Source organism: Silurus aristotelis (genome assembly GCF_946808225.1).
Source record: "Silurus aristotelis genome assembly, chromosome: 17".
Classification (NCBI taxonomy): Eukaryota; Metazoa; Chordata; class Actinopteri; order Siluriformes; family Siluridae; genus Silurus; species Silurus aristotelis.
The window spans coordinates 1,099,123-1,121,153 of record NC_139590.1 but is presented as its reverse complement, the minus strand read 5'-3'; the positions used below and the strand labels follow the sequence as shown (position 1 = coordinate 1,121,153).

General features: G+C 39.6%; 1 protein-coding gene across 1 annotated transcript; it reads right to left on the bottom strand.

Moving 5' to 3' along the window:
- Nucleotides 1-3,651: 3,651 nt before the first annotated feature.
- Nucleotides 3,652-20,773, bottom strand: kmt5c (lysine methyltransferase 5C). The gene is made up of 9 exons (XM_083566818.1): nucleotides 20,391-20,773; nucleotides 18,180-18,312; nucleotides 16,322-16,487; nucleotides 13,613-13,722; nucleotides 13,359-13,522; nucleotides 12,504-12,523; nucleotides 12,097-12,233; nucleotides 11,803-11,966; nucleotides 3,652-11,669 (listed from the first exon to the last, which is right to left on the bottom strand). Exons 2-9 carry the CDS (start codon nucleotides 18,290-18,292, stop codon nucleotides 6,229-6,231), a joined length of 6,315 nt encoding a protein of 2,104 aa, XP_083422944.1. The 5' UTR covers nucleotides 18,293-18,312; nucleotides 20,391-20,773; the 3' UTR covers nucleotides 3,652-6,228.
- Nucleotides 20,774-22,031: the final 1,258 nt, after the last annotated feature.

Genomic DNA, 22,031 nt, shown 5'->3' with positions numbered 1-22,031 from the left:
GTCTTTTGGTGCATCAGTACGGAGTAATAATCAGGAAACAGACACACAGCGGTTCTGAAGGAAACTGTTGATTCAGAAGAAAAACTCAGACATTGAGGAACATCTCTAACATCTAAATACAATTTTTTTTTAAAAAGCGGGCAAATGAATTAAGCTAAGAATGAACAGTGAAAGGAAATGAAATTATGGAAATGAACCAATTAAAGTAGGAAAAGGAAAAAGAGCATAGTTTCGCTTTCTTTTTCTTGTTCATTGGGTCGTTTCTTTTCTCTTTCATAGCCCCCCCCCCCCCCCCCCTTTCCTTTCTGTTCATTTCTATTCGGCTGTACAGACTTTATTTTAATGTAATTTCTATGATAAAATAATATGGGGGGCACTTTTTTTTTTTTTTTTGAAGAACCAGTGTGTTAATTGTGTAATATATAACAATATATAATATATAATTATATATTCAGGAACAATTGTTGTTTGTTTTGTTTAGATTTTTTTAATAAAGTGGAGAATTTTCATGATTCTGATTATTCACTGTACACCAGTTTAAGATACTGACAAATATACACTCTCTCTCTCTCTCTCTCTCTCTCTCTCTCTCTCTCTCTCTCACACACACACACACACACACACACACACACACACACACACACACAGACACACACACACACACACACAGTGTCCTCAATATGGAAAAAGCTGGCCCACTTTGCTTCGAGGTTAACCCTTTACTCTCCACTGAAAAAGGAGAAAACTGGGTCCGGAACAGAGAAAGATGAGCGATGAAGCTATGAACAGATGAAGAGGAAGATCCCTGAGAAGATCCCTGGAGTGAAAAACTGAAAAAAAAGGAGAACAAAAGAAGATAAAAATAATTTTTTTTCAATGTTTTAAAGCATAAAGAAGGAAAGAAAAAAGAGACAATGAAAGACGTACTGACAGAAATATCAAAGAGACAAGAATAGTGAAGAACAATGCATTATGGGTAATTTGAATTGACACATGTTCTCTCTCACACACACACACACACACACACACACACACACACACACACACACACACACACACACACTTACCAGCAGGGGAAAATCAGTCACAGCGTGTGTAGGAACCATCACTTAACACACAGCAGTGTGTGGGTGTGACTATAATTTCAAACTCCTCGATCATCATGCAGACTTTCATGAACTTCTCCACCTCACTCTCATCCATCGTCATTACCATGTAGACCATCTGACATTCCTCTATCATCTCATACTCGTCCCCTTTCATCTCACATTCCTTCATCATTCCACGCTCCTCAATCATCTCAAACTCCACCACCATCTCACACTCCTTAACAATTTTACACTTCTCAAACATCTCCCACTTTCACATCATCGCCCACTCCCACATTATCTCCCACATCATCTTACACTCCCACATCTCCCACTCCCACATCATCTCCCACATCATCTCACACTCCCACATCATCTCCCACATCATCTTACACTCCCACATCTCCCACATCCTCTCCCACTCCCACATCATCTCCCACTCCCACATCATCTCCCACATCATCTCACACTCCCACATCATCTCCCACATCATCTTACACTCCCACATCTCCCACATCCTCTCCCACTCCCTCATCGTCTCCCACTCCCACATCATCTCCCACTTCCACATCATCTTACACTTCTGACACTCATCTCAGTCCTCAATCATTTCTTGTTGATTGTTGTTATAGAGAAATAATCCAGTTTGAGGAGGAACACTGGTAGATCTTCCCCTGATTATTCTTTTCTATAAGCACGAGCTGTTTTTCCAATGTAATGCTCTTGAAGGTCCCTCATTAACACAGCAGATGTAAATACCGAAAAATAGATCATGTCTTCAGAAAATTCAATATTACATGTAAAACACACACACACACACACACACACACACACACACACACACACACACACACACACACACACTTGTATTACCCAAATGTGGTCTAACAAATATAAACGTTTTAATTAAATTTTTCCAAATATTTAATTTGTATTTAATTTGTGCCGATTTAATCGATTAGTCAATTTAATCATAATAAAAAGCGTATTGCACTAATAAATTTTTTTCTATTTTGTTTTTATAAATTATATTATTATATATTATTAAACCAAGCAGGCCTTTTATTTATAATTGTTTAAAAAAATTTAACTGTTCAAATGTTGATGAAATATTAAAAATAATAAACTGGATTAATGAAAAATTATAAACAAGTTTATGGTTCATTTCTTCCCCCAAACTGTACAGAAAATGAACTGAACTGTGACTTTAAAAACGAGGTTTGTACCGAACCGCAAATTTGATATATTACTCAGTGGTGTGAAAAAGTGTTTGCCCCCTTCCTGATTTCTTATTTTTCTGCATGTTTTCACACTTTAATGTTTCAGATCATCAAACTAATTTAAATATTAGTAAAAGATACACAAGTGAACACAACATACAGTTTTTAAATGAAGGGTTTTATTATTGAGGGAAAACAAAATCCAAAACTACATGGCCCTGTGTGAAAAAGTGTTTGCCCCCCTGTTAAAACTGTGGTTTATCACACCTGAGTTGAATTTCTCTCGCCACACCCCCAGGCTTGATTACTGCCACAGCTGTTCACCATCAACAAATCTCTTAAATAGGACCTGCCTGACAAAGTGAAGTAGACCAAAAGATCCTCAAAAGCTAGACAGCTTGCTGAGATCCAAAGAAATTCAGAAACAAATGAGAAAGAAAGTAATTGAGATCCTTCAGTCTGGAAAATGTTATAAAGCCGTTTCTAAAGCTTTGGGACTCCAGTGAACCACAGTGAGATCCATTATTCACAAATCACAAAAACATGGAACAGTGGAGAACCTTTTCAGGAGTGGACCAAAATTACCACAAAAGCACAGTGACGACTCATCCAAGAGCTCACAACAACATCCAAATAACTGCAGCCTCACTCGCCTCAGTGAAGGTCAGTGTTCATGGCTTCACCATGAGAAAGAGACTCTGCAAAAATGCTCTGCATGGCAGAGTTCCAAGACCAAAACCGCTGCTTGACCAAAAAAACTGCATGTTGTGTTCACTTGTGTTCTCTTTTACTAATATTTAAATTAGTTTGATGATTTGAAACATTTAAATGTGACAAACATGCAAATAAATAAGAAATCATGAAGGGGGCACACACTTTTTCACACCACTGAAAATGTTGGAAGATGTGGACGTTCTCCTGCTTTAGAGCTCCAGCCCTATTTAACACCTTTGGAATGAAGGTGAACACAGACTGCACCCCAGGAACCTCCTCACCTTCATCAGTACCTGACTTTACTCACACCCTTGTGTCTGAATGAATCTCCACAAAATCTAGAGGAACATCTTCCCAGGAGCTGATTATAACAGCAAATGAGGACTAAATGTGGACTGTGGTGTTATAAAGAAGCTCACAGTAATCTCATGATCAGGTGTATATCAACTTTAAACTATGCAGTGTGTATCCAGTAACATTAGCAATATATTATTATAACATTTTCTTTTCTCCCTGAAACATCCTCGAGTATCCCCGCTATGATGTTTATCCTGTAATAAAAATCACCCTTTACTGCTTACTAACAAAACTAAACATACAAAACAACAAAAGACGTGCCTTAGACTGTGTTTTTCTTAAAAGATTATGTGACAAACATTTTATTTATATCATTTTCATGTCTTTACAGTGGAATAGTAATTAAGACAATCTAAGTGTGTTACTTACAAACGGTCTATAATAAAGATGATCAGTAGAGACAGAGGACAAAAAGAATGAAGAAGAAAATAAATCATGTAGAACGCTGAGGTCCTAGAGATATTTAAGGAAATAAAATATTTGTATACAGTACAATCAAAACATTAAGTTATATTAAAGCACCATGTGTGGAGCATATTGAAATAAATATAAATATATCATATTGGCCTTTTTTTTTGTACACTGAGGAAAAAAATTAAAATAAAATCCGCCAAACACGACCACACAAAACATCAGCTTCATGTCAAAACTCTGAAATGTGTAGAAAATGTATAACTTCACAAATGTTTATGCGTTCTTCCAGTCTCTAACACACAGGAGATTATATACCATACACAGCATGCACATGGAGAATAAAAAAGAATTACAAATTAGTGTCGAGTGCCCTGGTTTTTTTTTTTTTTTTTGATTTTTTTAGTTATTTTAAAAACAGTCTGATCCCAAATCAGCCCCTAGCGCGCGCGCGCACACACACACACACACACACACTCCATGCAGACGTTGTTTTTTTTTTCCTTTTCTTTTGTCCAACCTTTTTTGAGCATGTACGAGTGGTGACGCGTCACTGAGACGTTTCTGCTTTTCTGTCCGTCTCTCCCGAAGTACCGTCAAAATTCAAGAATGTATCAAGCATAAATACTGTTCAAACAATTACAGTGAAATATGAAGAATGTGTGAAAAAGGTGTGTAAATAAAGTGTTTGTAAATAACTGTATTTACTCTACAGGGTGGGAGATTATAAACCCCCCACTCCAAAAAAAAAAAAAAACCAGCCTAATACTTAGCGAGACGTTCAAAAGATACTAAATCCGTCGTAAAGATTTCGTATATAATGTGTGTGAAATTCATGCACAATTTTTTTCCAAACCAGGATTGATTTTAATTATGAAAAATGAGATCGGCATCTGCTTTCACACTTGATCCCCTCCTTCGTGTTTTAGTTTTACACTTCTTACTGGTTTTCAGAAAAACCACAGCGAAGTGCTTTTTTTTTATTTGCGTGTTTTTCTAACCTTGTGACCGAAGTGCCGAATACTCGAACGTCGAGAGATTTACGACAGAACGTTAAATTTTAGAATATTCTGGAATTTCTAATTTAAAGACTTTGACCTGACCAGAGTTCTGCCAATGCTTTATTTAGCACTAGGCTTTAGGTTGTTTACTAATTAAGGTGTAAGTATGTCATGAGAAATTATAACGTGTGTTCAAAACAAAGGGGGGGGAAAAAAAAAAAAAAAAAAAAAAGGGGTAAAAATAATAGCATTAAAATAATAATAACCAAACTAAAATAGCCACTTGGCTACTTCTGTCTTAAATGTGAGCAGCTGACTAAAATGTGTTACCATGAACTACTACAGTGGCTGTAAAAAGTGGGGTGTTTTATGGTGTTTGAGAGACACATGCATGTTTCCTTTTGTTTCTATGCACCAAACTAGGTCATGTACTTGAGTTTAGAGTTCTTTAGACCAAACAAAACTATCAACAACAACAAAAAAAACCCTAAAAAAATTCTCCCTCAGCAGCTTCACACACACTAAGCATCCGGACACTTCATTCCTTTTTCAATACATTTAACTGAAATACTTTTGCTGTGCCTCTTATAAAACATGCCAAAGATGTACACTAGTTGGAGATTTCCAGTTCATCCCAGAGCAGTTCAGTAGGATTCAGGTGGGGTCACTGGGCAGGTCATTCCATGAGAGATTACACTCCAGACCAGCGTCTGCTCTCTAAATAACGCTTACAGAACTCTCCGGCTCATCGTCTGTATGTTATATAATTAAACGTTCTCCAAATATAAGGAAAAACGTGAGTGGACACAACAAAGCTATATGCATTTTATCCAAAACCTCCTGACTAAAGGTGACAGTTTGATCAATTTTAATACTGTTAATTACCTTGTTACATGCATGTGTCTCTCAAAAACCCTCAAGAATTAGGCGTTCACACTTTTGACAGTCACTGTACTGTACATTAAAAGAAAAAAATTAATAAATAAAAACACAGCACATGCTCCCCGTCTTGGTCCTCCAAGAACAGAGCCACTCGGACAAATCATGTGTCGTTACCGTTATCGAGTGTAAGCGTTTATCCTGCAGGCCCTATGCCTACACCTCAGCTTCAAAACACACCAGTATGAAATAAACATTTCGATCCACGAGACAGAAAAACATCCCCATCATGTGGCCGTCTTTTTAACTACGATATGAAAACTGCTACAGTTCATACATAAATATTCTACACAATTAATTCATCATGGGTGACAATGAAATGTTTTAAATATTTGTGTAATTATTATTTCTTTTTTTTTTTTCTTTTTTTTTTCCAAAAAAAAGAAGCTTATCGTAAATCATAAATGCTAAGCACAAGTTTAAAAGTACGTCTTTTCTTTTTACATATAAACAACTTATTTGCATTGTCATTAATAAATAGCGATTTTATTTATTTTTTCAGTCCGCGTACTGCAGGTCCAGATCTACTGTACCGTCAGTAACGACCAGCCGCAGTCTCTTGGGCTTGCGGTCGGTCAGAGAGGCGCTTTGCGAGTGAGACGGCGGGAAGTGATGGGAAATGACCGGATGGCATCCGGACTGCCCGTGCTGCTGAGAATCCTTGCTCATCTGTGCCATGCCTTTAGAGCCCACAAAGCTGCCTACTGAAGGAGAATGCGTGATGGTCGAGGGACCGCACGGTTCTACGATAAGCCTTCCTTGGGTTCCGGAAGGCTCCATGAGGCAATGGTACGTGTAATTCGTGGGCATAGATGAAGAATAGTTCAAACATTCGCCGCCATCGTTGTAGTTCAGGGTGACCGAGTGATCGCCGGTGAAGTTCACAACGTAAGACGGGTGAGCGGACTGATTGCACATAAAGGACGATGGCTGAGGTTTGGGTGTGGGAGCCTCCTGAGTGATGGAATCTCTGTAGCTCACTTGTGGACTGCCGCGTTGGGAAACGGCGGGAGACAGCGAAGCGCTGAAGTTGGCTTCTAAGGGATCACAGTGCGAGAAACAAAGCTGATTTCGATCTAATTGAGCTGAGACTTGAGAGCTCTGACTCGGGGCTACCACGGCGTGGGGTTTATCCTGCCTCAGGTGTTTATTGTTGAGTATGCTGTGACTCTGAGTGCTATGAAAAAACGTTGAAGGAATGTCAGAGCTGACAGAATTGTCAACCTGTGTGTTGCGAGGCTTTTCAAAAGGCATGCTCTTGATGGCGTTTGTTGTGGTTTTGCTAGAGCTGAGAAAGTAAACTGGGTAAATCCGATCGCTCGGTGGGTGTGCTTTAGGTAGTCCTTTATTTGGTGGAACAGTCTTTGTATCTCTTCTTGAGGTTTCAGAGTATCGCAAATATGCGCTTTGAGAGCACTCCGAGGATAAATCCTTGTGATTGCGTAAACTCGATGGCCCCGGAACGGAGTCGGTAAGTTCAGACTTGCTGCCTTGAGATTTCAAAGCAAATTTAGCGTCACCTTTACAAACATTATGACCGTATCCACCGCCTTCAATTTTTATCAAACTGTTGTAATTCTGGAAAGCCGTAGGTTTCTTTTCATAGCCACGGAAAACCATATTTCCAAGGTTGAGAGGCCCTGGGAACTCCGAGAATGAGGTGGATTTGTTTCCTGTATGAAGCGAGTGAAAGGGTTTAAGAGGGTTGCTTTGTAATCCAGCATTATAAAAACCTGGCATGGACTGACTCAAAACCATAGGCTGGGATTTATTAGTAGAGCTAACGAAGCTGAGCAGATCGTTATTTTTGTCCTTAGTTTGAATTTTACCAAAGTCTGACTGGGTTGACAAACTCCTCGAGCTGTCAAGGAAATGCATTTTATCCTGAGACTGTGAGCAAGCCACAGGGGGGACAGGCTGCTTAGAGTTTGAGGATGTGTTAAATATGATCAAGTCTCTCTGGTTACCTGATGTTTTGTCTGCCACACAAATCAGTGGAGTTAAAGAAGCTTCCTTGGATTGAAAAATCACATTGCGCTTTGCTGACGTGTTCTCAAAAAAGTATGCGTTCCTTTCCGTATCTCTGACGGCAGCCGAACCCGATGTGGCGGGACAAAATGCTTTATCTTTGGAAGAGTAATCGGTGTTTAACGATGGCATGTCGTATCGTGCAAGCCCGAGATCGGGAAAACTCAGGTCTTCTGGAGTACTAAAGCTACTCCCTGGGCTTGGAGAGCCGAGGTAAGGGGTCTCTGGATCCCATCCGTCTGCTGGGCTTTGAGAGAACGGACTACTAAAAGATCCGGTGTTATGCGGTTCACCAGCGCAGTAGTCGGTAAGCGAATTTGGGAGGCTGTTTTGTGCGTGTGTTTGATCGTAGCCGTCAAGATTTAAGCAGTGAAAATCTAAAATGTCCTCCGAATAGTTCGGAAAGGTGCATTCGGTGGTAAAAGGGGAGCTGGGAGGAGACAAAGGTTTGGACTGAACCTGGCAAGAGGTAGTTGCACTGATGTTAGCAGGTGCACAGGATGGCTGCTGTTGGCTCATGGCTTGAAGTTTAGAGAGGCTTTTGTTGATCTGAAGCAAGTTGTGACTTAAGCAAACCTCGCTCAAGTCTTCGCTCTCCAGATTCTCAACTCTTTCTTGTGCAACTCGTGCATGATTGGCGATTTCCGTTAGTCCTTCGTGATATGGAGAATTTAGGGATAAAGGTGATAGGGACAGTAGGGAAGGCTCTGAAGAGACCGCACCTTTAGAGAGCTCTCTAAACCTGTCAAATTTGCTTATCCGATGCTGGCAAGGAGAAAGGTTTTCTTCTTTGATTCTGCTGAAAGCCATTTCTCCTGACGGCATCCTGTCAGGAAAGAAACATGACAGAACTCGTGAGTCCCTTAGTACAGAATTTCCCGGTCCCGTGATTCCATCTTGCATCTGAGTTTCCTCACCGTCCACCTCCCATTTGCCCTCGGGCCGGCGACGCAACCGGAGCAGAGGTAGCGGTTTGATGTCCGTATTATCTGCTTCAACTTTGAGATGCCTTACAATCTGACTCTGTTGTCCGAGCACCTCATGAAAATCCTTTTTACCTTGAACAGTGGTTTCATTTCTGCTAGCATGCTTCTCGTTGTTAATGCTAGAAGCGGTTATCTTTTTATGCCTTTTCCTGCATTTAAAATTACTTTCTTTTTGGCAATGTTCCAAAACGTCTTGAACGGCCTTAGTGGCTTGTTCCAGGCCGACGCTTTTGTCCGCTTCTCCATGACTCCGAATACGTTCCATTTCCAGGTTTAATATAGCAACAGAATCCAAAATTGCCTTGAAGGGATCAATGACATCGGCACGTGGTTCTGAACTCAGTGGTTCGACCAAAGCACCTTCCCCCTTGAATTCACTCTCCATTTCCCATTCTCTCCCCCTCTTCCTTTTTAAACGTATTCTGAAATTAAGGTTCTGCTCATCTTCTGTGTTAACTAAAGAATCCGAAGCTGACGAGGTGCCCGCTTCCGTGTTTTTTGCATTTTCCTTAATCTCCTCTGTTAAATTTTGGCCAGCCTCTCTTACATCCTTATTAATTTCGTTCCCCGCATTAATACACTGCACCCTGTTCCCTTGCTCAGATTTCACTTTGCATTTTCTACTCATATTTACTCTGGTTTCTGGGGGATTCACTGACGACAGGCTACCTGTGCTACTTTTTTCTCTGAGCATCTTACTAGGGGTTTGTGCTGATCTAGCCTGAGTGTTTCGAAGACATTTTCTTTGCTGCAGCCTCTTGGCTACTAAGTTTTTACACATCCTAGTCTTTTTTGATCCTAACCCTTCATCTTTAAAAGAAGAGCTCAATTGTAAAGTTAAGGTCTGAGCTCCATCATCAGTCGTCTCTGTCGCAGGCAACCGACACTCTGGCCTGGTCTCCAGAATATTACTGGGACACGGAGCCTCTGTTGTAGTTGTAGTTATGCTTGCGTCTTGATCGGGATCGGTTTCGAGGGATTCCCGGAAAACCCGTTTCTTTAGTGGGATGCTGCTCTGAGAATTGTGATCCAGACCACCTTTTAGAGGGGAGAGGGACTCTGAGGAAATTGTAATAATTTCTGGATCTTTTTTTTTTGCCACTTTTGCACCTTGATGGGCTTCTGAAATAATCTGCACACTGCGCTGGTTGGTTACTCTTGCGATTGCAGGGTGATTTTTAATTTGCTCTAAAGCAAATTTTGGGGGACCAGTAAGGGATATTATTCTTTTAATCGAATCGCCTTGACGCAAAGAATTCATAACTATACTATGGTTTGCTTTACTGTCCGGTCCTTGACTAACGAGGTCACCGCTCAAGCTTTTTAAAATATCAGACAGAAAAACTCTAGCTTCTTTTAGGACGACCGTTTTGTTTCCACAACACAACAGATCTGATTTATTTTGTACAGTGTGTTCGGTTTGCTTAGTTACCTGACCCTGCTTACCTTTATGAATTTCCTGATCCTTTTCCTCAGATGCACCTGTCTCAGTCTGTTTTGTTTGACATTTTGGCATCTGTCCGCTTTTCCTTAAATCGATCACCATTTCGTTGTTTTCTACCAAAGATTTCTCAAAAGAATCTGAAGCCGTACTGTCGCTGTTAATTTCTTTTTCCTGACTGTCGGTATTTATCTTATTACCCTTAGGTGTCACCTGTGCAACAGCATTTCCACTGCTTTCGATGTCACACGTCACCTTTAAAAAGCGGTCTGCGCTCGGAGTAAAGTACATCTCCCTCACCCCTTTCTTAAAACCAACTCTTGAGATACCTTTGCTTCGTTTGCACGTTGGGATCTGCTTCTCTACAGCTGTCGGAGGTGCTGGATCTGCATTTTCTCCACTGTCTGCTCTTTCCTGATCTGCCTTAACATCTGCTTGGTCTCCTGGGATTGACATTCTGACCAGACTGACTTTTACATAATGCGTCAAACCTGAAGGAAGAGGAGGTGATGATAATGGTGAGGAAGTTGGAAGAGGTGGTGGCGGATGACTGGAGGAAAGGGGAGTCATGCTAACACCGAGCATGCCAGAGCCAGAGTCGACAGAAGGGATGTGTTTTTTCTGCAGCTCCCCGGAGATCTCCGATGCACTCGGGGAGCTTGAATCCCCTTCCCTAGCAGCATCGGAGACAGTGATGCGCTTCTCGGTGTCAGCCATGGACTGGGGAGAATCCCCAAAGCTGCCTTGTTTCTCCTCTGTGATCGCCGGCGATGACTTGCTGTTTGTTTCTCGTCGGGTTTTGTTTAAGTGTGATTTATGAGGACCAGCTTTTCTGACAGCACCTCTTCTACGCTGAGCGTGACGTCTCGCACCTACGCGCAGCTTAGATGTCTGCCGTATGATCTTGACCGCCTTTTTATTTAAGCAAGAGAATTTACCTCGGTCGAAGGCTCCGGAGCATCGGAGTCGGGATCGAAGCATATTCCTGGTCCGCGATGAAATGGCCATCTGATGAACGACTCTTACGGCATTGGTTTCTGCCTCCTGGCGTTTAGAGTTTGCAGGGTCGCTCGGAACTGAGGTCAATGTGAAGGGCTTCAAGTTCAGTTCTTCTGCGTTACTCAATACGTTGTCAGAGACGTCTAATCCTTCCTTGGCTCTAATCAGCTCGTTGTCGGCAGGAGACGCAGGGCATGCCGCTCTGCTCTCCAGTTTTGGTCTCACGCTTTCGATTCTTTGAAGAAAGGCTCTTTCGTTACTGGTGGAATCCTTGCAGCTTAGAAGGAAGTCCACACTGTGACTGTACAAGCAGACACTCAAATCCTTCAGGTTGTAAAGAGACAAGTACGTTATGAAGTGGTTGCGTTGCGTCCTCTCAGCCAGTTTGATTCGCTCCTCCCTTTTCCACCTCTTGGTCTTTGTTGTCCTGCTGCTCACTGTAGGGGCGTTTCTCTTCATCTGTTGGGAATTCTTCACAGAGCAGGCTGAGAGACAGAGAGAAGAATATAAAAAGTAAATAAATTAAAACACAAAGTGAAGACTGAGAGGATAGGAAACTGAAAGCCAAGGTAAGGGATTATGTAAAAAAAAAAAAAAAAAAAGTACTGGGTCATTTACCTGGGTTAGACACTGGGAGGAAAGGACTTGGAGTACTGTTCCCTTTCTCTCGGTTAAGCCGCAGGTCCGTCTCTCTGAATCTGTACTTCTGTCCTAGAGGATCATTCGAGCCTTCCCACGCTTGCAGCGCAGACAGCCTGTGCCTGAAGAACCCCTTTCCTCTCCTGAAGAAGTAAAAGCGACATCAAAAGAAAATCTTACAAAATCTCAACGCACTTAGAAAAAAAAAAAAAAGTGTTAAAAAAAATAAACACAAAGGTCTGAAATATCAACACCCCTCCGGGACTCCCTCACCTCTCGCAGGTGCAACATTCACACATCTCGTTGTCTTCCCCAAAAAAGCTGTCGCCATAGTAACACGTGATCTCCTCCCCAGGTGAGATTTGACGGACGACCTTCACACATGCTCCATTCTTATCCCCGGGTACAAACTGACACAAAAATAGTCGAGTTGTTTAGTTTTTTGCCATTTGTAGAATTTTTTAATATAAAAAGAAACATTGTTTTATATTCTTAAAAAAAAAAAAAAAAAGACTATACATGCTGCAGGTGTATTTTAAACTGGAATATTCTTGTCTACACCAGAGATTAAACAAGAGATAAAGAGAAAAATGGGGTGGGGCACGATCAAAAAGTCTATTTCGGCTCTGTACATCCAAAATAAACAAATCAGGACAAAAAATAAACATCTGGTAACTTACCTTACAATTCGGCCTGCAGTCTACAAGCAAGAGAACAAAGACAAATTAACACAAAAAAACACAACAACAATTTAGTTGATAACACAGCAGTACTGAATTATGGACTGGTCAGATGTTGTTGTTTATATTTTTTATTAAAAGCAGAAGTGTGTACAAGTACATTATTATACCTGTGATTTTCAGCTGAACTACTAACACTCTAGAACAGGCGTTCCCAAACTAAAGCCACTACATTTGGAACGACCCTCTGAACAATGCCTGACGTTTTTAGAAAATGTAATTTTGAATATATGTTTTTGGGCTGCTGCTATCAACTAATTTAATAATCGATTATTCTGTTGATTTTTTACCATCGATAAATCGGGTAACAAGTGCCTTTTCTTTAATAAAGAGTAATAATAAATAAGAGAAAATAAGACGGGTATCTTGTAATTTGTTTTTCTTTTTAGAAGAATTTAATTCTTTATTGCTGAAATTGCACACAAAAATATTTGTGAAAAATAAACCCATTTAGTGCATTTAATAGCCAAATTACATCAAAATACAAATACAGTGTGTTCAAAAAGTCCCTCCACAGTGAAATGTAGAGCAGATTATGGGAAACGATTAGTTTATTTAAACTCAATTATTCTCACTCATGTATTTAGTCCTATGTGACTTTCTGTTATAAATCAACCATTTAAGAAAGTTAAAATTATTATCCTCTAGTTTAGGGATCCCTGGGCTGAAGGGTTGAAACTGCTGCGTTTACTTTATGGAAACTGTTTATATAACATTAATGTCCAGTGTCAGAACTTTAGTGTCCGCTTCGCTTTATGTGTGAGAGAGAGGAAAAGACGGTTTACATCAGCTCACCATGGTTAATAAAGGCAGCCGGACCGAGCCAGAGCTGAGCGCACTGCTTCCGTGTCGAGTACATCACGCTAAAATCGTTTACGCCGGTCCGGAGAACGGCGCTGTCGGTGGGACTCAGCTCGGCGATGCAGCCCTGCAGCACCTCCACCCGCTCGCCGACCGACCTTCACCACCACACACATGGAAATTAGCGAGCAGTTCAGTCAGCACACCTTCTGTCTTATTCGCTATGTGTTTATTAATACCAGTCTTACCAGTTTCTCGTTGCTGTGATTTTGGCTCCATTGGTCTCTGAGGAATAGCGGTCACATGATTCGATCTGGACTCCACTGTCCAATAGGAAGGCGGTGAGATAGCGGTACATCTAAAGAGAATCAAGACGTTCAAATATAAATAAATGCGATATATATCGAAGTAAACATTCTAAAACACTCCAACAGGAATCACATCGCTTCTAACCAATTATTGGTGCCAATAGTTCTGCATAAATACACCTTACATGTCCCAAAAAGTATTAAACAGTGAATGAGTGAAAAAAAGTTCTGTGAAGTCCAAACGGGACATTTCTGTCTCTAACAAAAGAACTTGTGCAAGACAGACAACAGGAGAGATTTTATTAGCAGACTGCCTCACCCCCACAGTCAAACGTGGTAGAAGCTTTATGGTTTGGGGTTGTTTTGACTTATTCTGGATGAAATGAATACTGATCCAACATGGATACCTTTCCATACTTCAACACCATGAAATTCCATACAAGACAACAATACACCGAAGCGTGCGTCCGAGTTCTGTAAGCGTTATTTTGAGAGCAAACAGTCGTCTGGAGTGATTTCTAGCATGGAACGACCTGCCCAGTCACCGCACCTAAATCCTATTGAACTGCTCTCGGATGAACTGGATCACAAGAAAGAAATCTCCAACTATTGAAGAACATCTTTAGAAAGTTTTATAAGAGGCACAGAAAAGTATTTCAGCTGAAAGTTTGGACAAAAGAAGTGTCTGCCGGATGCAGAGTGTGTGTAAAGCTGCTGTTCATGCTAAGGGAGGATTTTTCAGTAAAATAAAGTGGAACATCTGGACATTTATAAATTTGTTCGGTCAAAGTAAATGTTCAGACATTTACATTACTGAGTTTTCTGCAAAAGGAACATGCACATGTCTCTCAAACACCATAAAACACTTTTCGTAGAAAACTGTGTAAAAGTAACATTAATTGAATGAAGAAAATTGATTTTTAACTATTATTCATAACTTTATAAATACTGAGAATTTACAGACAATTTTACAATTGGACAAAAGTATTGGGACAGCCGCCTTTCCCCATCCATTTGTGGTTCTTTCTGAAGCATGCACATATTCCGATCCACGCAATTGCATAGGAGGTCTCTGGATGTGGTAGCATTAAATGTTCGGTTTACTTGAACCAGGAAATCCAAACCTGTTGTAGCATGACCAAGACCCTGTCCACAAAGCCATTGAGATATGCTTTACATTTGTTGAAAGTGGAAGATCTCCTGCTACAGAGCTCTAAACTCAACCCAGTTGAACACCTTGACTGCACCCCAGGCCTCCTCACTTTATCTACATCGGTAAATGACTTTACTAACACCCTTGTGGATAAATGAATCTCCATATATCACAAACACACTCCAAAATCTAGAGGAACATCTTACCAGAAGAGTGGAGGTTATTATAACAGTAAATGGGGACTACATTTGGAATATGTTCAAAAAAAGCACATACCAATCTTATGCTTAGGTATACTTTGGTAGATATTGTGTATTTTTCCATTACAAACTTTTAAATACAGTGAAACCCGGTTATGTCGAGGGCCTAGGGGACGCCAAAAAGCGTTGTGATAACCGATGATCGAGATAAACGAAAAACCAATATATTAACGTGCTTGAAATTTCTTTATGTACATGATGTGCGTTATTAAATGAGAATGTACATGCACGTGTTTGATTTTTTTTTTTTTACACAACAGCGTTGCCGCGATTTGTTTGATGAAGGCATGCTATAAAAATGTACGTACATGTTTGTTAGGAAACCACCTGCCACGCCTCCCGGCTTTAATCGCGCACATTTAGCACTCATAACCAGCTCCTATTTAAACCCCTCACTTCCACACTCTCACCGTCCGTTATTGTTGGTATATGTTGGTTCACGGCGGTCGATGTTATCGCTCATGCGTATCCATCCAACTCTCTCACCAGGTGCGCTTTTCTTCCCAAAGAGCATCCCGGATTCCCCCGATCCTGCCGTTGTTAATTCTATGCTTTTGCTGCTCATCCCACGTTCTCCCGTGTGCTGTTCAGCGACGCGCTTCTAAGTGCACCCGAGGATTATTACCCGTGGCACCAACTAACAGCAGAGATTCACCAGTATACAATACAAACCACCGTCGATTCTCCATACAAACCTTTATTATATTCTCCAACATTGCAAACACAAAGATCGCTCACAAAATCACTAAAAACGTGCGGGGTGTAGTTAGATTTTCAAAAAGCTAACCAGTGTCAAAATTTAATTCTTGAGTCATTTCACTCTGACACACAGCTCGGAAAAGTGTCCTACACCTGTAGCATCTGTAAGGCTTGATTTTTCCGCCACTTCCGCGAGTTTTTCTGCGGCTGCACAGTGCAGAAAGACAGTCGCAATGCTCACACCCAGAGGTGCTGAGCCCCTCTCTCTCTCTCTCTCACTCACACACACACACACACACACACACACAGGCGTGCACACACACACCTCTCACTATTCCCAGCGACCTCATAAACACAGACGTCGCTTTTATTTAGTCAACAATAAAAATAAACCTCTAAGGTGGGGACTCACCTTAGAGGTTTACATGAAGCAGCGCGTCTGAAATAGTAATTGTTGAAAATAAAAAATAAATAAATAAAATAAAAACAGCCCCACAGCGGAAAGGCAATCGGACAAGGCAGGGTTTTTATACTCACGTGTTGCTTCAGGAGCTCCTGCCGGTGCGACCCGAGGTCTCTGAAGTACTCGCTTGTCCACTCGCCCTCCAGCAGGGCATCGTAAGTGGCCTGGAAATCCCGAGTGCGCTTGAATCGCAGCAGCGTCTCCCTCAGGTAGCTCCACCGCCGGATCTCTGGCAGAGGACTGAAGTAACACACACACACACACACCCCAAATCACTATTCAGTTCAAAACCAACCAAAATATTTTAATCTATAATCAGATTTAGATCCAACGTGGGCATGGACAATACACAAAATAATGGCTTTTTTTTTTTTTTTTCATTAAATGAATTTTGTAAAGATATACATATATTTTGGACATATTTTGTAATGTAACAACCTGCTAGTAGTTTATTTTTTTTTAGCACTCCTATAAAGGTACAGTGTAGGACAGGGGTCTCTACTGTGCTCCACAGACCAGTTTAATTAAAAAAATATCCTCACAAACCGACTGGTGCGTTTGTATGTGGATATACATTACATCAGAACAATCATTCATTTACTTATTTAACTTTAATATGTACATGAAATTCCCAAATTACATTTCCATAGCAACTGCAATAAACAAACAATAATTGTACACAATAATTAACTGAAGCTGCTGGAAATGATGTTTTCTGACATGGCACCTTATGTAAACGTGACCATATGCAAAGACATTTCAGCCAGGAACGTCCTTTTGACTTGGTCAACTCTTCCACAAGCCAGAACTTTTGGAACAAACATAATGATTTACATGTTTTCTTTTCTACTGATCTCCTGAACGGATCACATGACCAGCAGACTGACTTGATAAAGATAATCCTGTAGACAAGCTAACAGGAGTTCAAAGGTCAAATCTATACTCGCTTTGCCTGTAGGTGAGCATGATGTTTTAATCTTTAAAGAAAACAGAAGCTCAGCTCTAGGGGTGTCCCCGACTAAACATTTACATAATCAAATATGAATCAAGTCTCGTCTATAGAAAAAAAAATTTGTAGCATTAAACCTATAAAATTGCAAATAAATTAAGACGTACAGAATATTTCAAGATATTGTTCAATATTTAAATCCCTGCCACCAAGATACTCCCGTGTCGGTCACGGATCATGGAAAATGAGGGAGGGGTTGGATTTATTCACGCATTTTAAAAATATTAGTTACATTATTCTTTCTATTTACAACATAATAGGCTGTAGATTAACTTATTAGGAGAAACCCGGAACCAAAACGGCATGATCCTTGTTTGAAGTTTTGTCAGAAGTTGACAATAATTAAAACCAGACAAATAACGACAAATAACGTCTAAACGTCCAATTACAGTAATGAGGGTCCGAGTAATTAAATAAATAAAATTTTGTAATAATGTTTTTATAAACAAATTTATAATTTCTGGATGACAGACGGAAATACAGATAAACAGACAAAAGGATCAGCAGACAGAGCGACAGACAGATAAACAGAGTGATAGACAGACAGAATAAGGCAAACAAACACACAGGCAGAAAAAAAAGAGAGAGAGACAGACAGACAGACAAACAGACAGACAGACAGACATATAGACAAGCAAACAAACATAATTAAGGAGTCTGTTTTTAGATAATAAAAAAAAATAATATATACTTAATAAATTATTTATTATAAATGTTCATATTTAATCATATCAAATGATTGTAGTTATAAACTTTTGCCATTAATAACTTCTTTAACAAAATCAGAGATATATAATTATATTTTTACAAGTTTTACATATCATGAGTGCACGTGATCTATTCCTAATTGCAGCCCTGTTCATATTATTGTGCGTGCGTGCGTGTGTGTGTGTGTGTGTGTGCACGTGCAGTACCAAACCTACCTTATGTTCATCTTATGGGTGCTGAACCCAAGTAACGGGTCCAGCACCAGACTCGTAGCCAAATCATCTGTCTCACACAGCTCCCTCACACTCATTCTATACGATCCTTCCATGTTCGCCCACCATCCACATGCTGAAAGATAAACAAGAATAAGAAAAAAGGCGGGAAAGTTAGACGCCACATACAGCGAGCTTAACCACTGGGTTCCAAAACTGCTTGATTAGCGACGCCTTCTGTACTAGCATGTGCTTTACAAGTGAATTTAAAAATAAATAAATAACAGATCGCACTCTCGGCCTCCATGACGATAAAAAAGTGTTTTTAAATTTGAGAAAAAAGGTTCGAAAAGTTAAAAAGGTGTAAAATTGCACTCAATTATAAAGTTACTGCCACTGGAGACTCCTTCCATAAATGTTCAATAAATATCTACCAACAAAAAAAGCCATCTTTAGAATTGTACAAGTTTTAACAAGAAGTGTTCAAGTCAATGACGTTCCTCGTTTTTGAGGAGGGTTTTGCTGACAGCACAAATAAAATACCAAAAAACATTTTTTACCAAAAATTCATGATGCATTTTTTAACATCATTATATCTCGATTCACGACCAGGCCTTTCCAAACCTCACAACAGGGCAATATTTTAGGGTTTGATGATAATAAAATAATGATCAGAACATCACACATATCAGATCTTTCCTCATGTTTACATGCCGGTCAGAAAGTTCAATAATTAAGAAACTTGTATATTGTGTAAAACAGATCACCATAATGAAAATAATAATTCTGTATATGCTAAAAGCGAATTATTTCTGGAAACAGGTTCTACATTTTATAAATAAACAGTACAAAAAATCTTAATGAATTAATAGTTAAAATGATGACGTTTAACGTCTCCATATAAAGCAGAGACGTGTAAACAAGGTCCTGCAGGACAAAGTTGACCGGTGGTAACCTTGAATCCGGCCTATGTCATAAATGAAGAGAGGGTTAAATGCATTCTGGAAAAATGTTCAGAGAAAAAAAAGCAGCTTTAGGCCTCTAATTAGAGGTCTTTTAATTGCTAAATTAGAAATTTAACTCGTTTAACAATTTATTGTACAATAAATTGGACTGTTTACTGAACTACAACTACAACAGGGAATTATGAAATCTTAATTTCAACATATAGTTGGAATACTGCACTATTTATTTTCAGTGCTCAGACCAAGTTTGATCTTTGGTACTTCAGGGGAACAGGTTTTGGTACCGCTGATATAAAGACACATCGACCGGACTGAATATTATGTTCCTGTCAGTTCTGGATCATTCTCCTCTCAAAGTCCCTCCATTCTGAGGTAAATAACTTCCTGAGGTAAATAACTATCTGAGGTAAATAACTTCCTGAGGTAAATAACTTCCTGAGGTAAATAACTTCCTGAGGTAAATAACTTCCTGAGGTAAATAACTTCCTGAGGTAAATAATTCTGAGGTAAATAACTTCCTGAGGTAAATAATTCTCTGAGGTAAATAATTCTCTGAGATAAATAATTCTCTGAGATAAATAATTATCTGAGGTAAATAACTTCCTGAGGTAAATAATTCTCTGAAGTAAATAACTTCCTGAGGTAAATAATTCTCTGAAGTAAATAACTTCCTGAGGTAAATAATTATCTGAAGTAAATAACTTCCTGAGGTAAATAATTATCTGAAGTAAATAACTTCCTGAGGTAAATAATTATCTGAAGTAAATAACTTCCTGAGGTAAATAATTATCTGAAGTAAATAACTTCCTGAGGTAAATAATTATCTGAAGTCAATAATTATCTGAGGTAAATAACTTCCTGAGGTAAATAATTATCTGAGGTAAATAACTTCCTGAGGTAAATAATTATCTGAAGTCAATAACTCTCTGAGGTAAATAACTCAGATAAAAAAAAATAACTGGGGTAAATAATTATGAGGGAAAGTCGATTTATCATTTAATAATTTCCTGAGGTAAATAATCCCATGGGGTAAATCATTTCCTGAGGTAAACAGTTTCCCACTCAGCTACATTGTGCATGTTAGCAGGTTTTTGCTGCAGATCCTCTGCCTGTAAACGACTATATTCATTTAGACACCTTTTTATATATTTAAACATTTTACTCGCCTCATGCTTTGCATCAATTAGAAACAATGTAAAATGACACCACAATTTTTTTTTTCTTTAATAAAAAGTTGTTGTTTTTTTACCTGACGGGCTTTTCGTCCCAATTCCTAATCAGCTCTTCCGTAGTGAAATATTAGCGCGCTAGCGAAGCTAACACTAGCTTATGCTTTGCTACGCTATTCGAAGCCAAGCTAAGCTAGGCTAGCCGACTAGCAATTGTTTTTCTCCAAATCCTCCATATTGAACAAATGGTTCCCCGTCAGATGACCCTGTGACACCAGAACATTGCAGAATTGTATCGGAATCACCGTCAAACCAGACGAATCATGAGAAGGAAAGAAATCATATTTATCCTGCTAAAGATTTTCGCTCATATTTTTTTCTCCCCCCCAAACCTGGAAGTTGGATAGTGTTTAAGCAGAGAGGGTTTAAGAAGCGAAAAATCAACTCAACCAATCCCCGCCGTTCGCTTCTTCTCTGTGATTGGTTCATTAATTTGACGGACAGGCAACCTGGCCAATCGTGTTGTCCTACGAACCGTTACTTAACATTCAAAATGATTTGATTGGTCGTACGCGTGCGCGAGCTCAAATTCGGTCAAGCAAGTTAGATATAATAGTAAAGCTTCTCTGAACCACAAGGACACAAGAGGAGGGGTGGGAGGACGTACAAGGGCCGCGTTGCAAATAACGTCCTATGTGATTTATAAGTGCACTAGGTAGCTCGCGCAAAACATGGCGTCATTTGCGTTAGAAAGGGCGCGCAGATAGGCAGCAGAAAGGCGTTTGGGATACTGCCGAAATGCACCCCGACTAACTGTACCAGAGGCGCCTATAGTTAGTTATGCAAGTAATGTTAGGTGCTGATTTTTATTGTCATTCTGCAGAAATGAGAGAAATGCAGTATTTATTGTGAAAATGTCGAATATAAAACACATTCTGAATGAAAACCTGTGAAAACAAAAGAGTGAGAACACGGTTTCTATCACAGCTGAAGGTGGGGCGTTGCCTTTCTAATCTAAAAAAAATGACAATAAAAATACAAAATAAATCAAACATACAACCTTAACACCACTTGGCCCTAATTTCTAATATAATATGATATAAAGATTATTAATTATGAATAAAATCATTATTCATCCTATTTGGCATTACTATTTACAATCATTATTATACATTTTGTCTGAAATGCATGTTTTTTTCTTTTTTCTAAAATAAACACTTTACGATCAAAAGTATTGGGACAGCTGACTTTCCCCACACGTGTCATTTCTCAACTGTTAGCACAAAGTCAGAGACATACAATTGTATCAGAGGTCTTCAGATGTGGGATGTCATTTTTTCCTTCTCTTGAACTTGGGAGACCCAAAACCTGTTCCAGCATGAAGATCTGCTTTACATGGTTTGGATGTGTGTGGAAGATCTCACTGCTGTAGAGCTCCAACCCTACTGAACACCTTTGAGAAGAGCGTGAACGCTGACTGCACCCCAGGAACCTCCTTACCTTCATCACTTTACTATCATCCTTGTAGCGGAATCGAACTCCACAAAATCTAAAGGAACATCTTCCCAGGAGAGAGGAGCTTCTTATAATGGCAAATGGAGCCTAAATGTGGAATGAGATGTTCAAGAAAAAAAGCAAATGGCGATCTTATGGTCACATTTGATTATACTTTATTTAATAGGTGTGTATAATTATAATAATATATTATTACATAGATCTAA